The sequence below is a fragment of the Netta rufina genome (genome assembly GCF_964035555.1).
Source record: "Netta rufina genome assembly, chromosome: 3".
NCBI classification, from domain to species: domain Eukaryota; kingdom Metazoa; phylum Chordata; class Aves; order Anseriformes; family Anatidae; genus Netta; species Netta rufina.
In genome coordinates this window covers 90,075,852-90,094,783 of record NC_140125.1, presented here as the reverse complement: position 1 = coordinate 90,094,783, position 18,932 = coordinate 90,075,852, and the positions used below count along the sequence as shown (strand labels likewise).

Below are 18,932 nucleotides of genomic sequence, written 5' to 3'. Positions count from 1 at the left end.
CCTCTGCCATTGTTTTGTTATATTGGTGTTAGTTTTATTTATTTTTTATTAATATGTATATCTGTAAAAAAAAAAAAAAAAAGTTATGTTGAAAGTTATGTTGCCTCCCTTGTAGCCCACCTTGGCTGGAGGTTTCTGCCTAGTGCCAGCCACCTGTGAGAACACTTCTGGGCACACCGTGTCCTTGTACTCCTTTCACAGGCACCCAAACCCATTGAAAATACCACTGAAGGCTGCTCAAAGAAAGAGGGAGCCTCGCAAAATCTGTGGTGCCAGCTGGGTGGCTGGCAGCAGGTAACCTCCAGCAGCAGATCGGTGACAACCACCAAGTGGGCAAGGTGCAGGAGCATCACGGCAGTTTCTGTGCCGATTCGGATCACCGGCGTCTCAGCACCTGGGGTCTGGATTAGTTACAGCAAACAGACCGGGAGCCTCATGCAATTAAGCAGTCAAGTTCCTGTACAGAGACAGATCAAACCAACAGCGAGTGCCTGGGGATTTCGTGCTCCTCTTCTGCTTCCTTAACTGCTTGAAGCATGGCGTTTTGCTGTCAAGTTTTTTGTTTATTTCTTAAAGAATTTCTGCTTCCCAGTAAGCAGAGATGAGGACTGCGTGGCAAATTGCTGCCTGTTCACAACAGAAAAAGAGGACTCATTCAATTAACAAATAAATAAATAAATAAAGCCCAGTTCTGTTTCCTTACCTACATTATTTAATACAATATTTGTTCTGAACTGCGGCCTTTAAACGAGGGAGAAAAACCATCTTGCTTTTCAGAGACAGCCAAAACAATTATATGGTGGCTGAAACAGAGAGATAAACTTATATTAAAGCGGTAAATCAGTTTGTGTTCGTAATTCATCCCAACTCAACTGCCCTGCCTTTTGTAATGGTTGTACCACAACTGCACATTGAAATCTGTGGACAAAGCTAACATTATACATACTCTCTGAAGATGTTGGAGGCCAAAAATCCAAGCATCACCCAACTTCCTTCATATTGAATATGTTTTTTTTGGCATGTTTGAAGACTCATTAGAATTACCAGGAACTGACTGATTTCCGCAGGCTTTGGACCAGGCCGAGGCTCCCTTGGCCAGGCCATAGCGCAGATGACCTGGCTTCCAGCGCAAGCTTACAGTAAGCACAAGCAATGAGGCTTTGCATCTAAACCCACACAGCTTTCTACAGCGTGCAACGCGAGTTGCTCCCACATGAGGATGCGACTTCCAAGTCGTGTTATCAAGAAATATTCTCCGCCTTTGGTGTAATTGTTCAGTAATATGCATTTTGTGTACGGAATAAAACAGAAATGCTGACAGGCTGGCTTTTATGGCTGCTGACACCATCTTTCTGAGCATAGCTGTGCAAGTTGTGCTGACACAAACCTTCTCCTCGAGAACAGCTGCTGTTGCCTGCTGCTTTGGAGAGGGGACGGGGGTGTTTCTTTTCTCTCTTTCTTTGCTTCCCATGGCTCCAAAGTGCCGGCTGTGCTGACAGGGCTGAAGTATCCACCAACGCCTAGTTATGCCACAGATGTGAACGTGTAAAAGAGAAAGTCAGTTCCCTTTCCGGCTTCATTCTCCATTTTTCTTTCAGATGATTAAATAATCCCACACTCAGCAATATTTGGATAAGATGGACAGCCATTAGAAGTGCTCCAGTAGAAGCTGATTAAAGCATTACGCCTATTCTTCTAAACTTGCACGCGCTCGGGATGGGCAAAATTCCCACAAAGACTCAGATATCAGGCACCATTTGCTTGAATGTTAGTGAGCACATTCACAGAAGACAAGTGCAGCTAGAGGGTAAAGCATCAGCTTCTTGGGCTCAGCATTTCGGGGCATAGCCAGTGTGTAAGTGCTTCAAAAGTTACTCAAGGAGCCTCTCAGCTCCTTATTCAGCACTGATAATTAAGAGCTCATGTCTCTTGTTCATCAACACAGTGCTTAAGGATATGCTTAAAAGTGTTTTGCTGATTTAGGGCCTCGGCAATGTCTCTGCAAGGATCTGAGTGCCCACAGCTCCTCCTTGAAAGGAAAAGTGCATTTGAGTCCTGGAGGAACTGATGTGCTTTGCAAAGTCTTTGCTGACAGTAAACACAACTGAAACTTCATTCCTTAATTTGGATACCCTACAGCAATTATTGCCAAGTCGTGCCTGGGTCAATACAGTAGGCATATTTGAAATTCAAGATTTTCCTGAGTTGTGAATGCTCTTTTATTATTCCTACAGTTGCTCTAACACAGTGCAAGTTCGATCTTCTGACTTTCTATCCACCCTGTTACTTACAAAAGTGTTTCAAGCTCACAGATTTGTCAACAGAGCAGGCCTTCACACGTGTGAAGGCTTCAAATGTGGCACTCACCAACAGTTTGGTTGTTTAACCTGAGCAAGAGCTAAGAGCTCCTTAAAGACAAATTAAAAAAAATAATAAAGAAGTCATGGTAACAGTGTTGCACAATCACAAGTTACAATTAAAAAATAAATAAATACCTGTACTGTAAAATACAGTAATACCAGGATGCTAAACCCGAGACTGCCATGTCTTCTTACTGATTGCAACAGAAGTTTTATGTCAGCAGACATCAGGCATATGCTCAGTTTTTTTTTCCCCTGTTCATACCACAGAGATGATTATATGTTGAATAACATAATAGCTGTCCTGTGCAATCCCCCTTGCTGCAGACAGAAATCAACAAACCCATGTTGCTTAGCTCAGTTGCAGACAGACAGAAAACCTGGGCAGAGGGATGAATGGACCTCGTTCTCACCAACAAGATGGGGACTGGAAGAATGATGAACTGCCCACTGTAGGAGAAGATCAGGTTGTGTGACCAACTAAAGGAACCTAAAGGTGCACATTTCATGAATCTGTTAAATGTTGCAGTGCCAGACCAGCCAGAGTTTCCCTGTAATGCCAGCTACCAAGACTTGCCTCATCTTGACCTTTTGTTGTAAGCACCAATGAAAGCAAAATGATTCACAGCTCCCCAGCATCCTGAATGTACTGCCAAAATAAATAAATTCAGATAGAAGAAATAATCTTAGGTTTTAACAAAATGAAAATGAGAAATGAAGTATCCCCAAAATCTCCAGGGTTTAGGATTGCTTGTAACCTTCAGAAAAAAAAATTCCCTTTCCTACATTGAAGGAATGATGTGGAGTCCCGTGCCATTCCTAAAAAGCCATCTGAAATGGTCTGATTTTATCATTTTGTCTTTAGCTGCTTTTTCTCAGACATTTCCTCCAGAACACAGTGGGGCAGAGAAGGTACTCATAGGGTGACAAAAATAACTTGAAAAGGTCTAGCAAAATGAAAGATGCAAACACAGCCAGCCTCCGTCAACTGTACAGCTTGGGGTCAGAGAAAAATGCAAACAGCTTTGTGCTTCTGTCAGGATTGAAGGCCTCACCTCTCCCCACCTCCAAAAACAGGGAACTTGACAGGGAAAATAAAAAGTTTATGAAACCTACAGGCTGATCAGAAGCAAGACTGTGGTAACTAGTTGCTGGCACGTTAGGAGGATTTTACAAAAGCAAGCCCTGTCCATTATGCAAGCTATTGTAAACATTTCTGCCTCAAAAAAAAAGTCCCAAAATAGGCCAAATCTGCTGAAATTCATGGACTAGCTAGCTGCAAAAACATTTCAGACTGCCTTAACTGTCTATCTCCTCTATCACAAATGAATGGGGAGATTAGGCAGGGTACAGCATTCACCTTGAATTAAAGCAGAAAAATTACTTCCTTTTTCAGCAACACAGCCCTGAAATAGGAAATGACAGTCAGAAAACTAGAATATCCTGAGGTGGAAGGGACCATAAGGATTATCAAGTCCAACTCCTGGGTCCACAAAGCACCACCCGAAAATCAGACCATGTATTTGAGAGCGTTGTCCAAGTGCCTCTTGAACTCAGTAGGCTTGGTGCCATCAGCACTGCCCTGGGGAGCCCATCCCAGTGCCCGACCACCCTCTGGGTGCAGAACCTTTCCCTCACACCCAGCCTGACCCTCCCCTGTCCCAGCTCCATGCCGTCCCCTCGGGTCCTGTCGCTGTCCCCAGAGAGCAGAGCTCAGCGCCTGCCCCTCCGCTCCCCTCATGAGGGAGCTGCAGGCCGCCATGAGGCCTCCCCTCAGCCTGCTCTGCTCGGGGCTGAGCAAACCAAGGGACCTCAGCTGCTCCTCATAGGTCTTGCCCCTTAGACCCTTCACCATCTTTGTAGCCCTCCTCTGGACACTCTCTAGTAGTTACATCCTCACTCATTAAGACCTAACCTTTGCCACTACATCATTATCTCCCATTATTTTCAGTTTTGCCTCAAGGCATCATCAGAAAGGTATTTCATGTATTGAAACCAAAAGACACAACCCGCACGGAAGCAGGGCTGTGCAGCTGGGCAGCCACAGGGCAGGCAGGATGGGTGGTGCAAGGTGTCATAACACAAATCCTCCTTCCAAATGACCCTGCAGAAGACCGAGGAAAATACGAGGAACACCCCATGGTCTGATAAATGCTATCAATGTTGCAGAGCTGTCCCAGAAACATTGCCCTGAAGAAGGATCATGTGCAAAAAAAGCCTTCCAAATTGTTTTTTGTTAGAAGACAAGAATTCTGAGAATGGCTTGATTTGATGCAGGTGGTTTGGGCAACACATACGTGGACCCCTGGCTGATTATTTGCTCGTTGTTCAGGATCCCCGAGGAGAGAATGTTTTGACGCATTAACTCCCAGGCTAATCAGGCTGTTAGTCTTTGCTGTCCCCAGCATCTGCCTGTGATGGTGTAGGGTTCAGAACAACAAGATACAACTACGTTCTTGGCAGATGACCTGGCACTCTTAGATGTGATCAACAGCAGGTTGTCACTGGCCCACTGTGGGAGGATTAGTGCTTCATTATGGGGGAATCCACACTTTAGTTATAGATGGTCCTTTCCAGGCAATTGCAAGTTTTCTCTGCGCCGGCTGGATTCAAGCCTGTGTCAAGTGATAGGTCTAGCTAGTCCTTTCTTCTAAAAAGCTCTTATATTTTTCTGCCTTTTGATTATATATATGCACATTGTCCACCTTTTGCCTTCTTAGTCCTCTTGTGCAGGATTTCACGCTGTCTCCTCTCCTATGAAATCAACTGCTGGGACACCACATTAACCAGTACGCTCTGTCCTTACCCAGGTTTGGGCTTCTCTTCTTCTCCCAAGACTTCTCTCTAATCAAGCCATCCTCAGATTGCTTCTGCTGAGTCTTTCCATGAGCTCATTTTTAGTTGCTGGCAACCATGCCAACTTCTGCCCCTTCCTGGACAACCACCTTCTTCTTCACCTTATTTTTTCCAGTTGTTTAGTCCCTTGACAATAAGATGTGGAAGACAGATCATCTGAGGGTTGGAACTGATTTCCTGCTGTTGGGGTCAGACAAGCTCCTTGGAGCCAGAGCTGCAGACAAAAAGCATTACACAGCCACAGAACAGGATAGCCCTGTCTGTTGAATGTTGATCTCCATAGGACCGACAGCATCAGCAGGCATTACGTTTGTCCTTTTGGCTCTCTGAAAAGTTCTCCTCTACTTTAATTTCTACACAATCTACTCTTAATTCTCTTTTTTCACCACCACGTTTCCCACAAGAAAAGCATATCCCGAGCATAACCGGATGCTTCTATGCTTAAGAAATGTGAGGCAGATATAATTAGAAAAACAGACGCTCAAGTGGGGTGTATGTAAAGGTCTTCAGATTATAAAACCACAGTAATTTCCATAAACAAGCAGTGGAGTGAAGTTGGTCAGAATATGGGAAGTTAGAGGGGGTGGACAGCACACACAGGTTGGGATCCTTCTGGTTTCGTTGAAGATGTCAAGATTTCAACAACTGCTTTCATTTTGGAACCAGGTGGATCAGAGACATTCATTTCAGCCTCCCATATCCCGGCTGAGTTCCAGCATTTGTGCTGCAGATTTGCCTCTCACTGTCCATGCACAAGTCACAGTCTGGATTCAAGCACAGTTATCAGAAGCTCGTTCAAGTAGAGAATATTTCCACGAAAGGGTTTTATTTTCAAACTGCCAAGTACTTGTCTATGCCTAAACCCTGTATGTTATTATTAAAACAGGTTGTGAATTTAAAATACAATTGAAAAAAACATCTAATTATTTTTGGAAACTCCTGTTACATTTGCACACATTTTCCAGAGCCAGGTCATGTACAGGTAAGTCCTAGAAGCCAGCTAACCAAAAAGCCAGTGTTTTCTGCTTGAAGAAAAACGAAGTTTCCTTCCCCTGCATGTATCTTTTGGTGTCTCAGTCCAAATTCAGTCCTCAAATACCAGGCTAGATAGCTAAGGCAGGTGAACCAGCCCTGCTGGTGATGTTCATACACATTATGATGTTCTTTCACATTAACCTGAAGTGAAATGTAACCAGACACTTCAATTGTTTCTTAAAAGTTCAGGAGGGGAAAACAGCGGGAGGGGAATGCTTCAGGGACACACAGGTCCAGCCCATTACACCAGCTCTATCAGGATTTTAGCTCTTTATAAATCTCAGAGCACACAACCCATGACTCAGTCTCACATCCCTGCAGAACTAGTAAACATGTTAAAACAGCAATACTAAGAAGCCTGTGAAGGCGTCATGAGAAATCTTTGCATGCTATGGGACTCTTGACTCAAACGGACCAAAGTGAGATCCTTACTGCCTCCTTTTTTTCCCCGTAAGAGAGGCCCCCCCTTTGCTAGACACAAATACAGATTAGAGAGGGATGGAGGGGAATAATACCAGCCTAATGCTGCCTGAGACAAGGCCAGCAATATCAAAGAGATCAAAAAGATGTCATGATCAACCATAAACATGCTGCTGAGAAGTCCAAAGAAGAAAAAAAAATAATAATAATAATAATTAAAAAAATAAAAATAAAACACCAAGAAAATCTCACTCATGGCAATCAAGGAACCACTGTAAACTTTCATGCACCTAAAATCCAAATACATTTTTCAACCTGCTCACACTGTATTACAGGTGATGATTACAGCACAGTTCCTCTCATTTTAGATTGAAATGAAAAACAGAAATTGCATTTTTGTTAATCAAAATAAACCTTGCTTTAAAATCAACTGACAAGACCATGATGTGAAGTGGGAACTTGTACATTCCTCTGCAGGCCACTAGCTTGCTTGCTGTAAGTAATGCATTTGAGATATTTTCAGATATCATTCCAGCCTGAAAACGTACTCAAAGAAACCAAATATTGGTATACATATTTTCAAACCCTAACCAATATATTTCATTTCCCACCTCAGGATTTCCACAGATTTGTTCTATTGTATGTATCCAAAACATTAGATTTGCTCCTCAAAGACTTAAAAACCACTCAGTCCAAGTCCCTGAGCCAGACCATTTCCTTTTTACTGCCAAGAATCTGGAGTTTCTGTTCCGGCTGCCAGTAATTACTCGGTTCCTGTACACAAAGATGTAAATCCTTGCTGTTCTCCATTCAGATTTGTCTTTGAAGATTCTTTGTGGACTTCACTGGGGAACTTTCCATTCAGTTTGTCGCTGGAGTTTCCTGGACTGACAGTTCAAACATCAACTTCAATTTGTCTTTAAAACTCCTCACTTTTAATCCTTTTCCTCCCCCACTTGGAAGAGCTCAGCAGTTCATAGAAAAATCTTACCAGATATTTTCCATTCGCTTTCTTTTGTCCTCCGAGTTTTGGTCGTGCTCCCTCCCTATCCTGAGACACGCACAGTGTGCAGCGAGCTCCCACAGCTCTAAGCAATTCTCTGAGCTAGAGAGCAGCAAAGCCCCACTGAGGAGTGTTCAGGCTGACATATGCACATCTCTGCAGGAAAAATAAACATTGGGTAAGGTATAGGTCAGCGCACATTGGTGGAATAAGGTTTGCCACTAGAAGAAATAGAACAGAGATCTGCATTAGCAAGAGTTCCTTTCCCAAGGTTTAGTATCACCAAGTCTTCCTCAGTTGGGACACTTGTTGAAACTTTCAGAGAACTTGCAAACTTCTCAGCTGATGTTCAAAGTGCAAAGCAGGTGTTGAACAACCCCCGGAAAAGGCCTTTTCTGGAGCCAGAGGCACTATGATGGTCATCAGAAGGGCCAGGCCCTGAGGAACCAGCCCAACAGACCTCCAGACACGAACACGACTACTCAGCAAGGAGCAGATCCGTCTGGTCACTCCTCACAAACCTGTACCCTCTGACTCACACCCGCTCTGAGTGGCACCAGAGACAACCAGCTTTGTCACGTCTAATTTCAAGGGCTGCATTCTACGCACAATTTACCCCAAGGCAATAAAACATTATCTATTTCAATTTAGATTTGATCTGCGCTTCCGTGCAATCTGCACATAAAGGACATCGTAGCATTTCATCAATTGCACATATTGAAGCTGCAAGATCTTAATTAGTGGCTCCATTAATGTCAATGCAGTGAGCGTGGTCACTGCTAGGAAGAAAAAAAAGATATGAAAAATCTACCACTGTCTGTGTTTCATCCGCACTCTGTGAACTAAGCATTAGATTATGGCATCTCAGTATCCTCACCAAATCTGTTTGCAAGGTAGGCAAGATGCAGGTTGGAAATGAGGAGACATTTCTGCTCAGTCAGGCATTGGGACGGGTTGCCCAGGAAGGTGGTGGACTCACCGTCCCTGGGGGTGCTCAAGGAAAGGTTGGACGTGGTGCTTAGGGACATGGTTTCTTCATGGGAGATGGTTGGACCAGATGATCTTGTAGGGCTTTTCCAACCTTAATGATTCTGTGATTCTATAAAGCTGAACTACTTATGGAGTTCATAGTCATACAGAGCCATCTATTTCTAGCCAAGGAGAACAAGAATTTCACAGATCCTGAAATTATTTCATTTGTCAACATCAACCTAGCCCTGTCCCACCAGCATTGAGTTATCTTAGCAGCATTTTTTCAGAACACCTGAGCCAGTGGGTGCTTTAGGATGTGCAGAAATAACTCGAGAACAGCAGCCTTCAAATGATGCAAAGCTCAGAAGTCAGCTGGTGACGGTGCTCATTTCACAGCAGCAGCATCATTAAGGTTGGAAAAGACCTCCAAGATCATCTGGTCCAACCATCACCCTACCACCATCACCCACTGAACCATGTCCCTGAACACCACATCCAACCTTTCCTTGAGCACCCCCAGGGACAGTGACTCCACCACCTCCCTGGGCAACCCGTCCCAGTGCCTGACTGCTCTTTCTGAGCAGAAATGTCTCCTCATTTCCAACCTGAACCTCCCCTGACACAGCTTGAGGCCATTCCCTCTAGTCCTATCACTAGTTATCTGTGAGAAGAGGCCGGCCCCCAGCTCCCCACACCTTCCTTTCAGGCAGCTGTAGAGAGCAATGAGGTCTCCCCTGAGCCTTCTCTTCTCCAGACTAAACACCCCCAGTTCCCTCAGCCGCTCCTCACAGGCCTTATGCTCCAGGCCCTTCACCAGCTTCATAGCCCTGCTCTGGACACGCTCCAGGGTCTTGATGTCCTTCTTGTAGTGAGGGGCCCAGTGTGGCCTCACCAGAGCCAAGTATGGGGGACAATCACTTCCTTAGTCCTGCTGGCCACACTGCTCCTGATAGAAGCCAGGATGCCGTTGGCCTTCTTGGCCACCTGGGCACACTGCCAGCTCACGTCCAGGCAAGCATTGACCAACATTTCCAGATCCTTTTCCTCCACACAGCTTTCCAGCCTCTGTCCCCCAAGCCTGTAGCGTTACATGGGGTTGTTGTGATCAAAGTGCAGGACCTGGCAGCACTTAGCCATGTTGAACCTCATCCTGTTGGCCTCTGCCCAGCAAAAAACTCTTCCCTGGCCGGGAATCGAACCCGGGCTGCGGCGGTGAAAGCGCCGAATCCTAACCACTAGACCACCAGGGAGGGATGAGATGCATAAATAAGGATCTGAAATCGTAGGTACAATGTTGACTTGTTTTCAGCTTTACATCTGGTGAAGTGGAAGGTACTCCTGCTGATGTAAGCAAGCTGTCTTGACCTGGAGCTGACTTGTGTGCTGCAATGTACCTCTGTACCCCAGCTACCTGGGTGTGACTGCACAAACTGCCCTCTGCATGTATGTCCATGCTCAAAACCACCACTAGAAGAGGTGCTGCAGGCCTGCTTGGAGCTGGTGGGAGGATGGCATCACACCAAAAGCACAAGAGGGAGCTTTTAGCAGCTTTTATGATCATGCTGCATTGGGTCTTGCATTAAGGACATCCTTTGTTCTTCCCCAGTAGTATAAACAAGCAGTATGATCTCTGAATCACTGTGAAAGGCTGCAGCATAATGAGACCAACCAGATTGTGATTTTATGATTTTGGGAAACATGCTTCATTGCAAAAAGAAATACTGTTTTTTCCGTTTCTTTGCTTAGTGTATCCTCCTTGGTGAGAAAGCATCATCTTCTTTCGCAAAAGAGAAAATGAAGTGCAGAGACTGTCCAAAGCCAGCATTAGTCCCTCTTTCTGCAGTATTATTTCAACACCTTACTAACAGGATGGAGGCAGTAGCAAAAATTTCCTGTTAGCTGCAGCAGGAACAAAACTATTTCCTCCCGTGGAGTGGAGTGAGTGTTGCAAGTGTATGGCTTACGCAACACAGCTTCACTCAACTCTCCCTTTTGGAGTGAAATGAGATGTAATTTAGCCATCACGTTACACTCTTTAAAATAAGCCAGCCCTCAACTCTTCTGAGATACTCTGTGGCCACAGACTGCACTGGTTAGTTTAACTTTGCTCATTGTATGAAGCAATTGCTACAAAAGCCTATTTCCATTTAATTCAGGCTAACAAAGCAAAATAAGGAAATAAAAGCCTAACTGTAGCTAAGTAGGTCTTGGACAGGGCCCAGAGCTGACAAGAAGCAAAGTTTCACACAAGAATAAAAGAAGCTTCAGCTTCTGCATTCTGTTTATTAAACGTGCTTTTTTAAGAGACTCAGTGTACAAGGAGGTTTATAAAAAGGAAAATCTAAGTTGGAAGGAAGCAAGAACTGAAGCAAAAGCGTTTGTTCAGATGTTAACTAAGTTAATCTATTTTAAGCTTTAATATGTTTTAATGAATGCTATTATACATTCATCTGCTTTTTGCATATAAATGCACATTAATATCAGATATTCCATACCTGTTTACATTTTGCACAAGGCCAGTTGCTTTTACATGTTTTTTTTTTTAATCTCAATTATAGCAGAGAAATTTCAGATCTAGAGCCCGCTCATTTGAGGGGTAGCTGTAACAGACGTCCGCAGAATGTCTTTTTTCTTCCCCTCTTCCATTCAAAGCAAACCCTCTGAATTTAGAACAGAGGTCTTCAAAGCACAATAGCTTGTGATACTACTTTTAAATTCTCATGCACTGAATTAGAATCACTGACAGCGAAATTTCCTGCATAAAAGAAATCCTCAACTTTTGTATAAGCATCAAGGACAATTGTTGCCCTCTTTCACTGTATTATCAAGGAAGTGTTTGTACTGAAAAGGAACAGGGTTATTATTTTCCTCTCTCTGGATAAGAAGTCACCTCTCTTTCCCCTTCACCTCTCCTTTCCCTCACCAGCAGCACTTTAAAACATAACTTTTTTTCAAGTTTCACCTGTGTTAAGTTTGGATATTGTAATTTTCACTAGCTCCTACACTGAACAATAAGAAAATATAAGTAATAACTATCCTCTTCCTCCTCATTCAGAATCAATCAATTGATCAAACACGTTGAGCTTAACACAGAAGAATGATACTCTCCTGAGCAGTGCCAAGAATAACATGGAGAAAGTCAGTTCTGCATCTTGGCACACGTTAAGGAAAAACAGCCCATGCCCACAAACAAAGATTTCCCACAGATGACTTGCCGTGGTAGCTCTCCAAATTACATCTCTGTGGACCCAATCCAAAACTCATTACAGGCAACAGGTTTTGAAAAAGCCCTGTATGTTTCTTCACAATGGGAAAGCTCAATGTTTAATTGATCGACTGGAAAGAAGCTTCAACTCTTTCAAGTCTGAGATTAACAAGATAAAAGGACATTTTGCTTGCCTTTGGCTTGGCAAGTGATACCTGGAGAAAAAAACACACACACACACACAAAAAAAAAACACTTATGATCTAGGAATAACATAATTTATACAATGCTCAGCCTTGTGCAAATACAACAGAGGATACCATCATAATTAAAGGTGTGGAGGGAGCAAAATTACTGGTAGCTCTCCACGTCCAACACAATTTGCTTACTAGACTTCACAAACAAAGCTTTCAAAGAAACAGAAGCACGAATGGATTTCAAGAAATCAAGAATGTTAATTAAAACAATTTTATCTGAATTTATCTTAGCACCACACCTGCAATTATTTTCAAACAGCATTAAGAGAATACCAAATAAAATGCAAAAATATACAAATTCCTGTGATTTCACCTTCTTGTATTAGGATTTTACTGTCTGTTTACAGTAAACTCTGTTCTTGCCCTTCAGAAAAGTGGCCATATTTGAAGGAATTACCATTTTAGGCAACAGCATCACAGTGGTGGAGTAAGCTATTACTCAGCTGATTCAGATAAAAGCTGGCTTGCTTGTTTAATTTTCAGCTGGGTCAAGCCACTGAGCTAGCTGGCTGTTTAAACAAACATCAGTATCAGCACAAGTTAAAGGACAGGAAAGAGTGGCCAGGGAAGAATGCATGAGAACAGCTCCAACACTCCCAGCTTACACTGATAAAATCAAAGATGGAATTTCACCATTAGCCAACAAATAGGTAATGCTAAATATAGAGAAGTTTTCCCTTTTGACACAAAGTGATGGTTCCACACCTAAAGCAAATCTAAATAAAATAGTAATAAAAACACACACAAATTTAGGATGATACTTCCTTTCAAGGGGAGGTCTTTCCTCAGCAGCACAGCCTACTAGCAGTGCTGTCATACAGTGGAGGATGTAGCTGTGTGCTCCATCACCCTTGGAGATCTCTCTCTGCCAAGGGAACCATGTGTGTTAGGAAATGCTACCCTCTATCGTTTGACTAGCCTGAACAGCTCATTTCTCCTTAAAACAGTCATTTTGTAAGACTAACCTGACTTGTAACATCACTATACAAATCGTGAGTTAAAACCCCACAAACCTGAAAAAATGGTACTTGTTATTGTTACTGCACGGCCAGACCTCAACTCATGAACATACTCCTTTGCTACAGAATTAAGACCCCATAACTCTGTTTTCCTCTCCAATTCATTTTTCCAAAAAATTATTGCTTCAAATCATGTACCTTTTTTTAATCGTGTGCTTTTTTTGGGATCTGCCTAATGGTTTCACTTCTTTTTCATCCATTTTGCAGAAAATCCTTACATGATCTTCTACCATTTTGCTGTTCTCTTTCTACCTCCATCACTTTCTGAACCCTGATATTTAAACTCTCTAGAACATCTCTTATACCAGAGATTTTTATTTAAACACCTTTGCTAAAAAGCTGAAGCAGCGGGATCTTTAGACATAAGAATGCTATCACAAAAGGAGCTAGAAGGTGATCTTTGAACTTAACTGCATTATGAGAAATTTCTTAGAAAGCACAAAAGATGTCCCTTCCAATAAAGAAATAAAAAAGTAGGGGAATAATATTCTTTCTGCCAAAGTCACTGCTTAAGAATAGCTGTAAAATTACATTTCATGAGGATTTAGACTGTGCCAGTAGGGTATTAGATTTAAAAGGATAAAAAATGTTTAAGCTTATTCTGCATTTAAAGTGAGAAGCCCTACTTAGCTAATGGGAAATAGAAACACAAGGAAGAAGAGGAAGAGAGATTGCACAAAGCATAATACAGGCTGGATGGCAAGTAGCAGACAAAAGCAAGTAGAAAATGTAAGGTAAATACCCTTGTATCTTCAATTCAGTTAATTTAGAGATGGAGCTGATCATTGCTGACACCTCAATTTCTTTGAAAAGAAACTGAAACTTGAAGTCCCCTAGAACTTCTTTGCCTTCAGGCATTTCTAGTTCTTTTGTGTAGGAAAACACGAACTGAATCTTAGAACGCAAGACACAAACATTTAAGGAGGATTTCAATTAAACAGACTACTGGTGCACAAACCTGGAAGTGCCTCCACTGTAACCTGTATGTACCACTACACTGTTTTATCTCATTTTTAAGGATGAAGGTATTGTAACGTATTATTTCTACCATTTAAGTTTCCCTCACACCAGAAGGGTGGATAAGGCGTATTTGTAAGGCCCTTCTTATGATGGGTTCAAACCTCAGTCAGAATGCAAGACCCTGATGGCATGATATAATGCTGCCACTTGTTTACTGACACTGTAAAGTAAAAGAAGAAATTCAGGCTGTCAGAAATACAACGAACGTGGAGTTCACAATATTCCATCCTTGCCCTCCGGATGATTTCCGAGGCAGGGAGAGTAAACAGCCTTCTCCCAGCCTTCTAAGTTTCCACAGCTGAGAGTGTAGGATGTTTACAGTACCTGTCACTCAGAACTCTTGAGAGCAGACCAAATGTCAGCAGACTTAGTACAGACTTCATCACTGACTGCAGGAAACATGCAGGCATCAAGTGAAAGGAGGAGAAAACCTCATACCCGTGACTATTGTACAGCACACGAATCCTGAACAAAATTAAGTCCTTTGTGCATACGTTGGGAGGCGTAAGAAAGAAGATCATGATAAAGCTGAGCTGCAGCATCTCCCGAGGACAGCCACTCTCATTGCCACAGCTGTATTACAAGGCTTCCTGCCAGTTCACTCCAGAGTGCTCCCGAATCTCTTCAAGTTGTGCCTGCAGCAAAGAGAGAATTCATCATTTTAATGAGTGCACATGAATATACTAACCGAAAAAAAAAAAAAGACTCAGGTAGAAAAGACTTGTGGATTCCACAAGTAAAAGCTATCATGTAATTTATCTAAAGGACTGGAAGCTTTTAACATAATTTAAGAGCAGTACCCTACCGTGCTGGCTTAGAGGAATACACACAATATCTAGCTCATTTTTAATTATCAGAGGAACGATGGGTTTGGGGCGTCTTTGAGTACCGTGAGGAAAAGGATACATTTAAAGATTATGGCTTGATAAGCTTCAGTCTCCAATTATACAATAACAGATGACTGTAACAGCAGTCTAGATATGTTTGAAATGATACATTCCTCTCAGAAACAGACAAAGCATTCAGTTCCTTTAGATATATCATCTCCAGGGGAAAGAGAAAAGGAAAAAATAATAATAAAAAAAAATAAAACCCAAGATAATCTAATCATACATAGAAAAAGTTCTGCTCATGTAGAATAAAAGCCAAAATCCTCAGAAGAGGGTAAAAATACACTTAAACAGGTTTTAGTACAACACAAGAAACACTTTTCAAGAAGATTATTAATAGCCTTTACTTTAAAAAAAAATAAAGCATGTGCAAAACCATGTGTGCAAGTAACTGGGGACCTGAATCACCTCACAGAACCAGAACAACCTAAATTCAGAAAAGTTTGTTTGCTACTGAATAGGCAGAGGAGCTTTATCTGAGCACTTAATCCATAGAAGTGGTCGCTCCAATACTGGTGCTGTTCTCACCAAGCACAGTATCCTAAAAAGCTTTCTGAAGAAACATCTTACCTCTGGGCTCAACGTATGTTTTAGTTGGACTGAAGTTACCGTTCATGTACAAGTTTCTCCTCTACCATTAGCTGCATCTCATTCCAGTGCTTCTGGAAATCAGGTCACATATCTAAGGGCCCCGTTCCCGCAGTCACAAAACCCCCGTTGGCTTTGCTCAAGACAAAAAGCTACAGCAGCAGGAGAGAAAGAGGGGGACGATGTAATTGCGTGCCCCACTTCTGAATTCACAGGAAGGCACAGGAGATGCACAGGAACTTGAAAAGCTGAAATAATAAATCAGAAGGTACAGATCACCTTCAACTTCCAGTCTGCTACAAAGCAATAGGAACTGCAGCAGCAAAGGCTGAACATTTCTGACCAAGGAATTGCAAGAATGACAAGGCTTCCTTCTTGAGCTGTCCCTGATGAAGAAACGAGTCCTCTGGTCAGCAGCTACATTTCTTACACTAGTGCTACGCTCAGAAGATGCAGCTTCCCCTAAAAACCCCACTCAAGAAGTGCTGCCTAGGGCCAGGCCTTACACTTCTCATTCAAGGCTTTCCAGCTGAATTTACAGAAGGAACTCCAACCCTTGACAAGAGAGAGCAGAAAATACAATACCGCTGTGGTTTCTGACTGAAATTACCACGGCACTCTCATCCTTTGGCAGACAGGCATCTGATACTTCTATTGTTAACAGAGCCGATTTTGATCCTCTAAGGGCTACGATGAAATTCTTCTTTATATATTACTCAAGTGATGAATCATATCATCATCTTGATTTGCATCTTTTATGACTGTTGGTTCGAACTTTTACTTGCTATTGTTTTATTTTCCCTGTACAATTCAAACTTTGGGTCTTAAAATCAGACATAACTTTGAATATATAGAAATTAAATGGAAACTTAAAAACTATTTACATCTCTCTCTCAGCACTATCTCTGTAAGACCAAAAAAACACAATCATGTAAAATATAGAGATCAAAAACGTTTTTTTTTTTTTTGCTATGGACAAAGTAGTAGGGAAATAAAAATCTGCTTTGGCTTTTTTTCTACAGGAATAAAGAAATCTGCTTTCAAAATATGCCTATGAACTACTGTAGCTATTAGATTTATATCACAGAAAATTGATGAGAGGCAGTGCAATAGCAGGGAACATACTGTCTGCACACAAAGAAAGAAAACTTATCAAGGCAAACGATACAGTGACAAGGAAATACTCAAACAGGTGAAGAAAAAGCAACCCCAAAATTCAGAACCAGAAATATCAGAATAAATGCTAAGCAATATATTGTCTGATATTGTTACGGAACGCCACAATCCCTTTTGAAACTTGCTGTATGTTATTTTCAGCATCTAAATGAATGATACAAGCGATTCAGGACTTTCAAGTCAGGTTTGCATATATGTTTCAGAAATGCTACCTACCAGATATTTGTGACAACTCCAAGCAACCTGAGGAAATCTTCTGATAAACACCACATTTATACTCCACACATTCCTACTCTGAAGGGATTACATTCAAAACAAGTGACAGGAGAACATGACAGCAATTAGATGATCACATTAAACACAGGTCCAGTATTTCTACAGCTTCCCTATCACCTGCCTTTGACTTCCAAGCCATTTCAGGCGACTATTTTATTTTTACCAATACTCATGAAGCCTGAAGAATGTTTGTAAGGCGAGATACTCAGGGAAGGGCAGGGACTACAGTACATCATGCTCCTTTGCCAAAGGGGTAGGTGCTTACCACACGTTAGGCACAGTTCCTCATTGATGTTTGAACAGCCAGCGGCAAAGAAAACCAGCTGTTATTGCAAAGCAGGCCCTTCCATAGCTGTCTGAGAAGGGAAAAAAATGGTGATTTGCCAGCCAAGTCCTGCACGGGGCTATGCTGGAATTCAGCTGCTAAGGGCAGGCACTGCTGGTACAGCCAGCCGAGTGGGTGACCGTGGTCTCAGCAAAGATATTACAATGGTAAGAATAAGCTGCTGCAGTGAAGCCTTCCACCCCAGGTCTCAAAGAGGCGAGGAGCTAGTGAAACTCTGTTTGGCTGACCCCAGAAGCTGCTCTCCTTCTCTTGGCTGCCTTACACTCACAGGGTAGGGCTGTAAAAGGTAATACGGAGAGTTATGAAGGAAGTGGCTGCTGAAAGAATGTAGTGTAGGGACAATGACAAAGAAAACCACCCCAAAACCCAAGTGAAGCAGTGCCCCGCTGTCACCTGGAAGAGATCCGGAGTTGCACAGTACAGGTCACACCATGAAGGGACTGCCAGTGTTCACTCACTTTATTTCACAATGAAGCATGAGATTGAAGTACTGAAAAAAAAAAAAAAAACCACATCCCTATTCAATTCCCCGTCTAGCAAGTTCGGTATTTAATTGCTTGTGAAGGCAGGAAGTTGGGTGCCAGCACACCCAGATTACTCACTGCTCACTTCACAGAGTATTTGTTACAATCACTTGGTTATAACACCCAACAGTACAGGTATAACACCCGTACAGCCTGACAAATGAATGATGTCTGCTACTTTCCATGCGTTCATTACCACTAAAATGGGGAAAAGAGTCACTGAACATTGCAGGTATTATGGCATTAGCTAAACTAACGAGGCACTATTTACATGGTAAGCCCCCTTATACCTCTATTTACAAATGAAAGCTTGAAATGGTGTTCAAAACCACTCAAAGTTCATCTATAATGCACACATCTATGATGCACACAGTAGGCATCCTTCATGCTTAGCTGGAGTCCAGTGGATCCCCCTTTCCTACGTCTCCATCCTTTCACGGCCAGAAGAAAAGCCTGACATGGCTATGAAGACTGCAAACTGCTCACCTCCTTTTCCTCCTTCTACATGGAGCATTCCCCTCCAAATTGCCAAGATTTTTATTTATTTATTTATTTTTATTATTTTTTTCCACCTGCCTCCTCCTGGAAGCATGTCCAGCGACTTCTGTTCCTGGTAATATTATTCATTTGCTTACAGCTCACATCAATTAATTCTTGTTTTCTCCCCATTCAGAGCATTCTGCATTATATTTTGGAAGCGTGTATGTATGTATCTGAATAGGTAAATAGAAACCCCAGGATCTCTAAAGGGGAAGACAGAAAATGGAGATGCACCTCAGAAACCTCCTTTAGCAACTGCCGAGTACCCAAGGCTTCAAAGAAAGAAAACTATCCCATTCATTTCCCTCATGAAATAGTCACTTTACAGCACTTTGAGGAAGGGAGTGGCAGGGCTCCTCCATGCAACTGCTACAAGACATACAAAATTAAAAACAAGCCTGAAATTACAGATCTGAATACATTTTTAAACTAGCTAAAAACGTTA

General features: G+C 42.4%; 1 protein-coding gene across 9 annotated transcripts in view; it reads right to left on the bottom strand.

Annotated features, from left to right (window-relative positions):
- The window catches only part of LOC311208286 (uncharacterized protein), a 63,173-nt gene that overhangs the window by 13,158 nt on the left and 31,083 nt on the right, over nucleotides 1-18,932 (bottom strand). For 2 of the 9 annotated variants that reach the window (XR_014618320.1, XR_014618321.1), the window contains exons 4-5: nucleotides 1,388-1,520; nucleotides 704-803 (exon numbers count right to left, since the gene is read on the bottom strand). The exons of 1 other annotated variant lie outside the window; for it this stretch is intronic. Coding sequence is in view for 2 of the 8 variants with exons in the window: in XM_084284907.1 (XP_084141033.1) it covers nucleotides 713-803; nucleotides 1,388-1,520 (224 nt within the window). In the remaining 6 variants the exon portion in view is untranslated. Of the gene's footprint in view, nucleotides 1-7; nucleotides 628-703; nucleotides 804-1,387; nucleotides 1,521-10,899; nucleotides 12,067-14,585; nucleotides 14,783-18,932 lie in introns of those variants that run through there. 6 more of the 9 variants (XR_014618318.1, XR_014618319.1, XR_014618322.1 and 3 more) reach the window with 4 other exon arrangements.